The 13,522-nt window shown below is 44.1% G+C and overlaps 1 protein-coding gene across 26 annotated transcripts in view; it reads right to left on the minus strand.

Annotated features, from left to right (window-relative positions):
* KCNMA1 (potassium calcium-activated channel subfamily M alpha 1) overlaps window positions 1–13,522 on the minus strand; it is a 725,165-nt gene that overhangs the window by 80,408 nt on the left and 631,235 nt on the right. For all 26 annotated transcript variants that reach the window (XM_069460487.1, XM_069460484.1, XM_069460483.1 and 23 more), the window contains one exon: window positions 71–194. In XM_069460487.1, the coding sequence (XP_069316588.1) occupies window positions 71–194 (124 nt within the window). The remainder of the gene's footprint in view (window positions 1–70; window positions 195–13,522) is intronic.

A 13,522-nucleotide genomic window follows, 5' to 3' on the forward strand; every position in this document is an offset into this window, starting at 1 on the left:
CTCAGTCCTCGCAAACGAACGTAGTTTGGGGCAGAAGCTGATGACATCTGTTCCACAGTCCCTCACTCACCAGGATGACTTTCTCTATCTCCTTGGGTGCGCACCAGTGAAACATCCCGGTGGAGTCGTACTTCTTCACGTTGGAGTCCATGTTGTCAATCTGATCATTGCCAGGAATTAACAAGGGGTCGTGCCTGGGGAGAAAAGGACAGGAAAACCTAAGTGGAAAACGTGATAAATTATAAATGGGAAGCGCCCCCAGAGTGACATTTCAGAGGAGATGGAAGATGCAGAGGAAGTGGTTGTCACTGACGGCCACTCTTCTGCTTGCAGAACCCACCCTTTGCAAAACAACCGTCTCAACCCCCTGTGCCCATCGGGAAGTGCAGCTGACTCTTGTCAGGAAATAATCCTGCCTTTCTCCTGCTCCTCTTTCCCTAAATGGTCTTCATGCCATTTTGTGGATTCAGCCTCCCTTTTTACAGCCACCTCACTCGTCTTCCTCTCATTTTACCAGCTATTTGATCTCCGCAGCACACACACGCACACACACACACCCCAAAGGGTTGCTATTAGCATTGGCAATGAAGAGGAAGGAATAGGAACAGAGCCTCATGCTGACTGACTGGCATGAGGATGGAAAGCCAATTACTCGCTCTTTCTGACTACAACTTCTGACGTGATGCTCTTCGCAGTAAAAGCTTTAACAGGCTGCACTTTAAATATTTTAGCAATTTGCCCAATCAGATTTTGCTCTCCCCGGCTGAAGCCCTTTAAAGATTCAGCAGCATGTCACTTCAGAGCAGATTGACTACCAAATGCCCACATCTGGAATACATGATTTCAATACTAAACAACACCCTCTCTCCTTGCCTTGACAACTGTATTTGTGCTAACCTTCCAATGATGGCCCCCTCCACCCCCACCCTCACCTCCCAACTGCAGCATTCCTTGGATGAGAGCCTCAAACTCAGACGCATCTTAATAAACTTGTCTCTGATTCTCAGGGCTACATTCACCCTCACTGGCCTTGCTCATAAGTGGAAAAAGAAGATGCTTTTACAAAGGACTCCCCTCCAGCAGGCTGGCAGAGCCTTGCTGACAACCTTAGAAATTGCAGTAGCGTCAGGCAGGTCTAACAATCCTATAGCATAATAAATAGACTCCCGCATTGTGGGTCATAGTCAATGTCTGTGATTCTATGTCTGATAGTGATTCAGCACCTCAGTTTGGGGGAAAGTCATTGTTAGTTTCTATAAAATTGACGTCATATAATTAGGACACTGTCACAGGCATATTGACTATCCTTGCCATGGAGCTATCTGTCCTAAACAATATTGTCAACCCAAGACAGACATTATTTATATATCCACCTTAAATAGGTTCAAATTTAAGAAACTTATCATAAAGTGATTTTACCTTTTAAATTATCTATTTCAATCATCAAGGGTGACCTTTATTTAGTTTTTAGTATTTGTCCCTCTGAAATTTCTCTGATACTTCCCATTTACATGTCCAGAATACAGAGGGTGGGACAGCAATCTCTCTTACGTGGCCCACAGACCTAGAATTAAGCTTTTGAATATCTACCATGACCCTCCCAATACACTCCCCACCCCCACGTAAGAGAGAAAAACGCTCTCACTGCATTTATTTATGCCTGACAATTTGCTTCTAGGCTGCACCAAATGACAAATACCACATGAGGCAATCTTGCAAAGTTATCTTCAACAAACATGTTAGATTACTGTATGAACTGTCACATCTGATCTTAAAAAGAGAAGAGCAATCCAGCCCAGAGTAACAGCTCAGTATCTGGGTTGTTGGGAGGTCTTGAGGTGTCATAAGCCACCAGGCCACCTTTCAAATACTGAACTCGGTCAAAAGTGCTAAAATAAAACAGCAGTTGCTGATAAGAACTGGTCACACATCAGGAAGAGCGAATTTTGAAGGGGGTTTTTTGTCCTAAAAGAATTTTTAATATTTCCGTAGACATCCAGTATCTAGAAGAAATAGATAGACAGAGGCCACCATAGAGAAATGGTTTGAGAAAATGAACAGAATAAACTCTTTCCAGCCTTTGAAGAACGTATTTCAGTCGCAAGAGGGATTTTAATAAACTTGCCCTGAAGATACAGAGCCAGCTTCAAATTCTCTTGCCTTGTTTACTGGTTGAAGAGAAAGTGTTATCTCAGGAAGGTCTGAGACCTGCTCCTAGTCCATTTAGGATTTAAAAGATACCCAGGACTATGTTCATGTCATATCAGTAAGCTAGTAAATGATACAGGAAGCTGGCAAAAAAAAAAAATTCCCTTTAGAAATATGTGTCTTTGGGAGGAGGAGGTACATTTTGGTTTAAGTACATTTGGTTCTTTCTGGGAAGCAATCAGTCTTTGGTAAAAGTGGCCTGAAAACTTCATCTTAGAAAAGTAAATAAGCAAGCTTCACGATCAATCGTCCCTCAATGAAAAGAAAAAAAGGCAGCTAATTTCAAGCTTCATTAACTGGAGTGGGGGGGGGGGGGGTTGGAAAAACCAGGTATAGTTTGACACTAGGGCTACAAGCCATGATTTGTGCTGAAACATCCGGAAGCACCCAGGAAGTCTCAGAGATATGCCATGCTGCACTCCACTCCCTACAAATCTCTCAGCCTGGCCTGGATAATTTAAATACAAATCATCCAGGATTTATCCTAAAGGGTCTGATCTGAAGAATATCAAAAAACTCTCTGAACAAAGATTATTTCCTTTTCTGACCAGCCATAGTACCCAGAATTCTAACTTTAGTTTCTTGAATCAGTAAAGCAACCAACAAACATGAATTTCCTATTCTGAGCCAAAAATGGAGGATACAGTAGTGATTAAGACAAAGAGCCTAGTCAAAAGAGGGCCACAAAATAGCAGGAGAAAAGAAATGTAAATAGATAGTTATGGTAGACTGTGGCAAATGTTACAGTAAAGTAAAATACAAGGCAGTATGAGAATACCATGAAAAAAACTGTTCATTGCCTGGTATTTGAATAGCATCAAGGAAGGCTTCACAAGAAAGTAGCATTTGATCTGAGCCATGAAAAGTGAGGAGGAACCTCAGCATGCTTTTTGTGTTGATCCACCTGTAGCCATTAGGACCCATTCAGAGAGTTGAGGCCCAAATGAAAAGGGCCAGAGAAGGGCACCCAAAACCATGGATGAAGACTGCAGTATTGCCTAAACTAAGGTATGGAAGACTCAGACCAGGTATCCTAGCTGTCTTCAGATATGCAATGACAGTCAAGGAGAAGATAGATTCAACTGATTGTGAGTAAACTAAGAATGATGCATGAGATTTAGACAGAACAAAAATCACACTTCCAACAAAGGAAGAATGTTATAAAAATTGGAGGCATTTCAAAAATGAAATGAGTTGTTTCTCAAGACAGTGGGTTCCCTATCATTTGAGACATCCCAGTAGAGCTAGGGATATAGAGGGGGTTTAATCACAAAGGATAGGTGAGTGTGGAAGATCTTTGAGATGTGGAAGATCAAAGATCTTCCAGCAGTGTGATCTCATTGGGAAGAGAAGTAGCTAGAAGGATTTTGGGAGTGCTGGACCAACATTAAATATCAAAACGTTGGAGGGCACTGAGCAGGTGAAGAACGGTTGTTGGAGTGAATATGGGACATAAGAAGCAATGGAGACTTACAGCTCCATGAAGGGCCAACACTGTTTACATCCATTGGATTCCACAGTACGAGAGGAAGTATGGAATGTCATTCACCCCAGCAACAAGAGAGTCTATAACTACTTTGGCCCACACAGGATAAATTTCTTTACCACGTCAATTCCTATAGTAATTTCAGGTGCCTTAGGGTGGCTTATGTGGCAGACAGATCTCTGGCACAGGTGGAGAATGAAAAGTCAGCTGTCCACAGGGATTCTGCTTCTAGATTGAGGTTTCTGGAGTTTATATTACTAGAAGAAAGTCCAAGCATTTGCCATTGAGCACACCACCAACACTGTGGCGGTCCAGGGAGGTCCAGAGGAATCGGGCAGTTTGTTGCACATGGAAAGGAGGATCACCAGAAACCTCCCCGAAGAAGGCATCCCAACATCTTCACCTTACAAGATGATGAAGAGATCCACCACTCCTCAAAGATGACTTGGTTGGAACCGAGGACCAATACTAGATACTGCCTTTCCCATCTTAAGGACCTTGTGTATTTCCTCTACTCACAAAGTAATCCCCAACTTCCTTAAAGTGCACCATAATTAATTCAAGGGTCCTTTGTCACTTTTGACTAAGGGTAATATAAACTCTATGAGGTGAGGTGTATCTACTGTATTATTGTTATGGGCCAAATTTTGTTCCCCCAAATTTGTATGTTGTAGTCCTAACCCCCAGTACCTCAGAATGTGACCATATTTTGAGATATGATCTTTAAAGAGGTAATTAAGTTAAAATAGGTCACTGGGTGGGCCCTAATCCAATATGATTTGAATCTTCATAAGAAGAAATTTGGACACAGACCTATATAGACGGAGACCATGTGAAGATGTAGGGAAAAGATGGGCATCTACAAGCCAAGGAGAGAGGCCTGGAAGAGATCCTTCCCTCACCGCCCTCAGAAGGAACCAACCCTGCCAAGACTTTGATCTCTGATTTCTAATTTCCAAAACCGTGACAAAATAAATTTCTGTGGTTTAAAACACTGGGTCTGTGGTACTTTTTTATAGCATTCCTAGCAAATTAATAATACAATAGTATTAACTTTGAAGAAAAACAGGCACAATGTATCCCTCAGTTGATGGCCCTGGCTACCATTCTTGAATCATAGGTTTTCCCTGCCCATTTGAGGGAAAAAATCATCCTGCCACTATTCTAGGAATAAATGGAAACACACTAGTAATACACAATCTCTTCTTCAAAGGTTTTGGGCCAATGTCTCTCTTCTCCCTGGCACCACCCTCCCCTACCCCACCACCAACATACACACAGAATTAGATCTGCTCTGCCAGAGTGGTGACTGCTCCCTGGTCTTTAACTTAAACCTGCATTTGAGGATCTATACTAATGACAACCCCACCTAAAGCAAAGAGGAAACTTGAACGTTAGCCAGTTAATTTGGTCAGTCAAACTAAGAAAGTCCATCTCCAAATGGAGTGTTTGGGGGTTGATACCACTGAGAACAACAAACCACCTATTTCCTAGTGACAATATGCCACAGTGGTTAAGCGAGCTGGCTCCAGAGCCAACATTCTTTTAAACCAAATCCAGAGCAAGGTTCAAACTCTCTTCAATTCTATGAAAGCTGAGAGAGGTGAGGAAGCTGCAGAAGAAAAGTTTGAGAGGTTGGTTCATGAGGTTTAAGAAAGAAGCTGTCTCTATAACATAAAAGTGCAAGGTGAAGCAGCTAGTGCTGATATAGAAGCTGTAGCCCATTAGCTAGAAGATCTAGCTAAGATAATCGATGAAGGTGGCTGAACTAGACAACAGATTTTCAATGGAGATAAAACGAACTTCTATTGGAAGAAGATGTCATCTAGGACTTTCATAGCTAGAGAGGAGAAGTCAATGCCTAGCTTCAAAGCTTCAAAAGACAGGCTGACTTTCTTGTTAGGGTCTAATGCACCCGGTGACCTTCTGTTAACCCAGTGCTCATTTACCATTCTGAAAATCCTAGAGTACTTAAGAATTATGGTAAATCTACTCTGTCTGTGCTCTATCAATAGAATAACAAAGCCTGGAGACAGCACGTTTAGTTTACTGAATATTTTAGCCCACTGTTGGGATCTACTACTCAAGAAAAAAAGAATTCCTTTCGAGATATTACTGCTCATTGACAATGCACCTAGTCACCCAAGAGCTCTGACGGAGATGTACAAGTAGATGAATGGTGTTTTCATGGCTGCTAACACCACATCCTTTTTGCAGCCCATGGATCAAGAAGTAGCTTTAATTTTCAAGTTTCATTATTTAAGAAAGACATCATGAGGCTATAGCTGCCATGGACAGTGATTCCTCTGATAGATCTGGGAAAAGTAAAGTGAAAATCGTCTGGAAAGGAAGATTTGCATTCTAGATGCCATTAAGAACATTCAGGATTCCTGAAGGTCAATGTGCCAACATTAACAGAAGTTCAGAAGAAGTGGATTCCAACCCCCATGGATGACTTTGAAGGCTCAAGACTCCATTGGAGGAAGTAATTGCAGATGTGGTGGAACTAGCAAGAGAACTAGAAGTGGAGACAGAAATGCCTGAATTGCTGCAGTCTCATGATAAACTTGAACGGATGAGGAGTTGTTTCTCATGGGTGAGCAAAGAAAGTGATTCTTTTAAAAATGGGATCTACTCCTGGTGAAGATGCTGTGAACATTGTGGAAATGACACAAAAGATTTAGAATATTACATAAGCTTAGTAGATAAGGCAGGGTTTGAGAGGATTGACTTTAATTTTGAAAGAACTTCTGCTGTGGGCAAAATGCAATCAAACAGCATCACATGCCGTAGTGATCTATTGTGAAAGGAAGAGTCAATCGATATAGCAATTTTCACTGTTGTCTTATTTTAAGAAATTTCCACAGCCACCCCAACTTTCAGCAATCACCCTGATCAGTCAGCCACCACCAACACTGAGGCAAGACCCTCCACCAGCAAAAAGGTTACGACTTGCTGAAGGCTTAGATGGTTATTAGCGTTCCTTAGCAATAACATATTTTTAATTAAGGCATGGACCTTGCTTTTTTAGACGTAATGCTATTGTGCATTTAATAGACTATAGTATAGTGTAAACATAATTTTTATATGCACTAGAAAACCAAAAAAAATGTGTAACTTGCTTAATTGCAATATTCACTTTGTTGTGGGGGTATGGAATGGAATCTGCAACATCTCTGAGGTATGCCTGTGAAAGATCTTTGTTTTGAGGGTTTTCAGAGCAAGAAATGCCACTTGCCATCAATTAATCTCAGGAAGTGAACTAAATGCCCTGTTACAGCAGAAACACAAAAAGCTTGCCTTCGAGACAACAGCCTAAAGCAAAACCACTAATCCCTTTTCCAGCAAACCCACCGTGAGGAAGTCAGTATTATATTTTAAAGAGCACAATTCACCTTACAGGCAAAGACAGCAAATCCCAATTTGTTCTGTGGCTCTGAGTTCAACACTGGACGTCAGAAATTTACATGAAAGGACAAGTAACCAACCAAATAAACAAAAAAGTTATGAAAGAGGAAAGTTATAAAATGGCTTGAAAATTGCATCCTTTTCTCTGCTTGATTTTCAAGACCTTATGTCTTACTACCTGATAAGGTCTTTTCTGTCACTATGAGCAACCCATCTAAATTAAGGGTGACCCTGCAGTGGTCTCCCTGGGAGATGGGAGGCTTGATAAAATGTAGGCAAATTTCTCATCCTTCTGCAGGCCTTTCATCCAAGTGGCAAATACCAACTTCATTGAGCTTCTGTTATGTCAGGCACCATGGCAGGGATATCGGGACATTTCTCAGGCTTCGCAGTTTGGCTCAAATTTTCCCCATAAAGCCATCATCCTGGACAACCAGAGAGACAGAAGTTGTTTCCCTTCCTAGAAACTCCTACAGAAGTGTGAGATACTCCTTCAGAGATAATAATTTGCACACCCATCTCATCCGCTAGATGGTGAGCTTCTTTAGGGCAGGGATCTCCTGTTTCACTTCTCATGTATTTCCAGAACTCAGCAGAGGACACAACCAAACAAGAGGATCTGACGAATGATCTCTAGTCCCTGAACACTCTTGAACCAGCTAACACAGATTCGCCAGACCTTTTGTGGAGATCAAAAAATGTGCCTGGTGACAGCCCATTTATTTACCTTTGATATTTTGCAACAATTTGTTTTGGGAACAACCAGGGCTCTGGCACCATTTTTCACCTACAGCCACTGTACATGAATTAGGACATAGATTGTTCACCATAGAAGAGGTCATCATGAAGTGAAGGTAAAGCCTAAATTATGTCTCTAACCAGTTGAGGCTGCCTGGGGTGTGCCCAGAGCCAGCTACTGTAACTGATCGGCAGGGAGGACTTGTGTGATGTTGACAGTAGTCAAGACAGATGTTTTTAATTAAGCAACTACTTAGTGCTCCAATACAAAGGCTGAATATTTCTGAGAAGTGGGTCCCTATTGCTTCAAGCTTCTCTCACTGCTCTGATTCTTATAAATGGTGCTTCTCAAAGTGTGGCCCTAGACCAGTGGCATCAGCATCACCTGAAAGTTTCACAGAAATGCAGATTCTTGAGCTCCAGCCCAGATCTGCTAAATGTGTAGAGCTGTGCCCCAGCAAGCTGTGTTTCAACAAAGCCCCCCAGGTGATTCTGACACCTGCTAGAGAACCAGTGCTCTAAACTTTTGCGCAATATGGAGAATCTACGTGGCTTGAGTAATCCTACCAAAGTTAGCAACTGTCAGCAACACACAGACAATGAGCCTATGGCTCCAGCAAGGCCAGAAGTGGATTGAGGCAAGGGAGGTGCCTGGGATGCAAAATTGAAGGAGTCATCTACATCCTGCTTGCCCATCCTGCCTCTCTGTGACACTCTGGAACTTGAGACATTGTGTCGACACTTGGGGATTCTTAGCCTAGATGCTACTTTAATGATTCTCTCTTGCTGACCCTTCTTTCCATGAGCTAATCAGAAAATCAAGAAACATGAATAAGCAAGTTAAATAATAGTTCTTGTAAAGTGCAACACTTATAATTGTAATTCAGAGTTCTGTCCTCCTTTCTCCCATCTCTTTTTCCACTTCACACGAAACCAACATAGCCTCTAGTCACCGAGTCCTTGACTACAGTGTTCAAGAGTGTTAGGCCACACGGGGGTCTCGGTCTGTGGCAGACACGGGAGGCTGGACTAGATCTCAGGTGCTCCCCTCATATTTGGGTGTTCAGCACCATAAATGGCTCCAGCCGGATCTGCTTTTGACTTGGGTGCCTTTGACTTCTAGGTGAATACCATTTCCTGCTCCTTTGCAAGGATCCTGACTTTTGGATTATGGCTCCTGCCTTAACTCATCCTTCAATGGGGCTTCCACCCTCCTGGTAACGATCATTGTGCCTGAGACCCCGCTGCCCACCACCCTGCCCCAGCTCCCACCTGATGGCCATTCCTGAGGCCACCTTGACAAAGCTCTCCGACCAGGCTCCAGCCACCCTGGCAAAACTGGGGCCCTTTTCGGCTTCCCTGTGTCTATCCACTTGCATTAGTTTCCCTGCCGCCTAAGACGTCAGCTCTGGTTAGGCAGCAGCATTTCAGAGGAAGGAGGAAACCGCTGCCTTTACGTCCGGGAGGCAGTGGGAGAACCAGCGTGTCAGTCAGTCCTAGAGGAGACGGCACACGATGCTTTGAAATGAGAGGACAGAATAATGACCCTCTGCTGAGCATGAACTTGTCTAGAGACCTGTGTCCGGTCCACCCAGGCCTTGGTACCACGACACTGACTCTTTCTTTCTTGTCCAGTCCTGGGGGTGGGCCTGTCATATACTATTAGTTTGTGCACTGAGGTGACTTTACGTAGCTGAGCTGTCCCTGCCTTTCTCCTTTCTTCTGCCCAGTGGAAGGCACCGTGAGGGTGGCGTTCTGCCCCCAACTCAGATTGGCTCAGGCCGTTTTGCCATTTCCTGTTACTAGAACCTTCCACGCTAGCAGGCTCTGACGTGGCAAGTCCTAACAAAAGGACCCCATGAAAGGTCTGAGTCGAAGGAGAGGCATCGAGACTTCACAAGCAGATGAGTTTATTCCACTTAATGATCAGTCGATGCCCGAGAGCATAATCTGTTCTCCTCAAATCATGTTTCCCTTCCCGTTTAGGAAACTAATGTCTAACATTTCCTGGGTCTCCTGCCATGAAACTCTCCTCAAAACGCTCAATTTCTCTGTTTTGGGTGTTGTCAGTTATGCTTGCTAGCCCGGCTGGGGGGTATCTCTTTGTGTAAATTGTCTACCTGGCGTATCACATGCACATCCTCGTGAGCCGTGCTGCTCCACCTTGCCCCGAGTCTCAGGACTGATGTCAGGAATGATGTGGGTCCCTGGGAAAGCCGTCTATCCCAGTCCTGGCCCACTATTCTGCAGCAAACCCTGAATGGCTGGGCACCCAAAGGACCTGGGCTGGGGGCGGGTGAGCATCTCTTTCACGCCTCTGTATTTACATAATATGTGCTCAGAAAGGCCCTGATGGAGGGTTCCAAACCCTTCCTTATGCTGCCACCAAAGATCCCCCCGAAGCACACGTTAGGGCACCACCTCCTCAAAAACCTGCAAGGGTCCCCCAGGGCCTATGACAGGCGAAAGCATTCCTGATTGGCTGCCAGAATACTCTTACATTCTCAACTCCAGCTCTGCCACTCCAAGGACGCCTGGCTCCAGCCACACCAAGCCATTTACTATGGTCTGAGCATTTTCCCTATTTCCTCCATCTTTCTACATAGGTAAGACTTAACTAGATTTACTAGACGACATCTCTGTGCCTCAGCTTCCTCATCTGGGGACATGGCAGTACCTACTCACACAGCTGTAGTTAGGATTCAGTGAGTTGACAGGCATAGCACTCTTGCAATGATGCCTGGCACCTGGTAAAAGATAAACAAGAGGGGGTAATATTGTTGGTAGAGGATTCTCCTCATCACACAGGGCTGGCTCCATGGGAGCTCCTTCACAAACCAGGCTCAGCCTCCCAAACCACAGCGAGTGACAGCTCCTCCTGCTCTCACAGCCCAGGCTCGTAGAATCTCCAAGTCGTCCTTACTCTATTTTGCCATATGTGTTTGCCTGTCTTCGATGCTAAACTGTAATCATTTTCAAGGCAGGAATCTAATCACATCCATCTTATTTTAGATTCCTCAAAGAACTTCCACAACACCTTGAGCACAGCAGGCTCTCACTAAACATCCGTTGGATGGGAACTGATTTGAGAAAAGGAATAAAAACAGCAGCTGAAGTGCCCAGACCTTCTGGGTCCCGTGTGAGGACACGGTGTGAGAGCCCAGGCATTTACTCTATACTGCCTACCTGCTGGAGAAATATTCTCATCATCCAAAAAATACTTGCAAATGCAATTACTTGAAGCAGCCTCTGGAATGAGCTTAACTGACTGTAACAAGGGATCCTGAGTGGGGGTTTCTGGAATCCATGAATCTGCTCCAACTGTAGCCAAAATGGGGTCCAGTGTACTTTTTCTTTTTCTACAGAGACTTCCTAGAAAGCTTTCATTGAATGTTCAGTGGGGTCTGTAAGGCCTCCAAATTAAGAACCCTGGACTCAGCTATTAGAGACAAAGTTCATGCTCCTCAGGGCTTTACAAGTGAGGAAAGGCATGACTGTCCTCCCCAGGCACAAATCCACTGAGTAGGGAGAACTGGGCAATGGGTACTTGGTGATTTTCGTGGAAAACTGGGAGAGGCTTCTTAAATAATTCCATATTGAGAGACCAACAAGCAAGGGAAAGAAGAGGCAGATGAGTAAGGGACTTGGGAAGCTCCATGCTCGCTCCTCCTCGGTGGATGTAGAGCCAAGGTTATCCATCATGTGTCTTCAGCCTGGAGCACAGACGCTCGCCATTTGGCTCTGTCTGGCTATGATGGTTGTTTTCTGTCTGGTGACTAAAAAACATCCTACCTTGGGATCCAGACACACAAAATGAGGCTTTTCACCTAATGATCGTGCAGGGAGTTAAGTGACACTTAAACACCAGGTCAGCCTGATACCAGAACAAAGGGGAGACAAAGGCCATTAGTGCGGAGTCCCTGTTGCATTTCCCGCTGGGAGATGATTTGGAAGGAACTTTCACGTGGGAGCCTGTTTTATTTGCAGAAGCCACAGTGGTAAATTAAAGCCCATCCTAGCCCGCTCTGGGCTCTCTGGTTTCTCTTGGAGCTATTCCTATCACTACCCACAGGCCACTAAAAGCTGCCCACATTCAGAATGATTGATTCTGTTCAAACAGCAAGCCACAAACTCATGTCGAAAAACCCACTTCAAATAAGTCATTAGCTTCCTTTATGGATTTTTTTCAGGTCATAAGGAAGAGGACCTGGGAGCCTCATCTTTTGCAGAGTAGAAAGGGGCTATTTGAAGAGGTGGGGGCAATTGGAAAAGCCACAAGGAGCGGAGTGAGCCCCTCTGTTTTCTGCCAATCAACAAAAAAGATTTAACAAAAATAGACCCTGCAACCTCATTGCCAATGTTTGCTCCATGTCAGAGTCCATGCAGCACCTGGGACATGGTAAAGGAGGAGTGTCTAAGACTTTCTCTTCTGTCCTGGGATGGCCCATTCTAGCTGGGCTGCAAGGGAGACCACTGGGGGTTGGTGGGATAAAGCACCCCCATGGCAGTGGCAGTGGCCGTAGCAGCAGCCCAAAGGCACCAACACGAGAAGCACGGGTTCTGTAGCTTGGCAAGTTTCCGCTCACCACCTGACTCGAGTTTAGCAATTCTGATGTACCATGGAGCAGACAGCTCCAGCCTGGGACAACTGCCTCCCTCAGCCCCTCTCCGGCAGGCAATGAAAGCAAGATCCACTTTGAAAATTCTCCCCCATCATGCAAACTGACATAGGCATGCTTTTCAAAAACCCACAGCCAATCTGTTGATCATTACTTATTTACAAAGGCCTTCAGGCAGAAAGTCCTGTAAAAACCCTACTTGATACGGTATACACTAGCTTTTTCTGCTTGTGGAAAAAAAGTCCCCCCAAGGCTACCTCAAACCATCACTTTCTATTGCACATAAAATGTAGCGTGTAACACTAAAGTATTTAATATATATGGTATAATATATCTACAGGAAAGGCATTTGTGTAGAAGTATGTTACCCTGGATTTGGTAATTTGATGTTTTGCTGAAGGCTATGACTTAAAAAAGCCTCCACCTCGTACAGAAGACCTGTCATCTTGGTACCCAAGAGCCAACAGAATAAAGAAGTACCCTTAAGCAGCAAAACTTTGACACAGCTTTGAAGCATATGAAAACAGTATAACTCCTCAGAATTATTATTACTCAAGATCAAAGAAATGAGCCATACTTTACATAGCAAACAGGGACAGGGAATTTGGCTCCAAAGGTTTCAGATTTTTCAGACTTCTCTTTATTTATTTGCTTCTCTAAATTTAGGCAAAGCAAAGAGCCTGGGCTTTTCTCTACTTTAAATGGATATAACTATTAGTATTAGATAAGGCGATTACCTAAAGGTGAGCAAATAGGAAATGAATGCTAGCATGACAACTGGCATCATAAAAACGAGAGGCTTAGCAGTTGGTGCATTTTATTCCTCCTCATAAACTATAAACAAGCATGTAAATCAGCAACACCCAAGCAAGGCTGGGCGAAGGGGAAGGCAGAGAACTTTTAAGGAAACGTTTTACAGGAATAAGTGGTTGTAATGGAAAAGGAGATGGGGCCGGCGAGTCTTCCCCTGAGACCCTGGGCCCTCAACCACGTGGACAAGGACTGAGCTCGCCTGCGTTCCAGAAAGGTGGACGTGGAGGGCCAGGGAAATGGGAATGTGATT

The sequence above is a fragment of the Eulemur rufifrons genome, chromosome 28 (assembly GCF_041146395.1).
Source record: "Eulemur rufifrons isolate Redbay chromosome 28, OSU_ERuf_1, whole genome shotgun sequence".
Classification (NCBI taxonomy): Eukaryota; Metazoa; Chordata; class Mammalia; order Primates; family Lemuridae; genus Eulemur; species Eulemur rufifrons.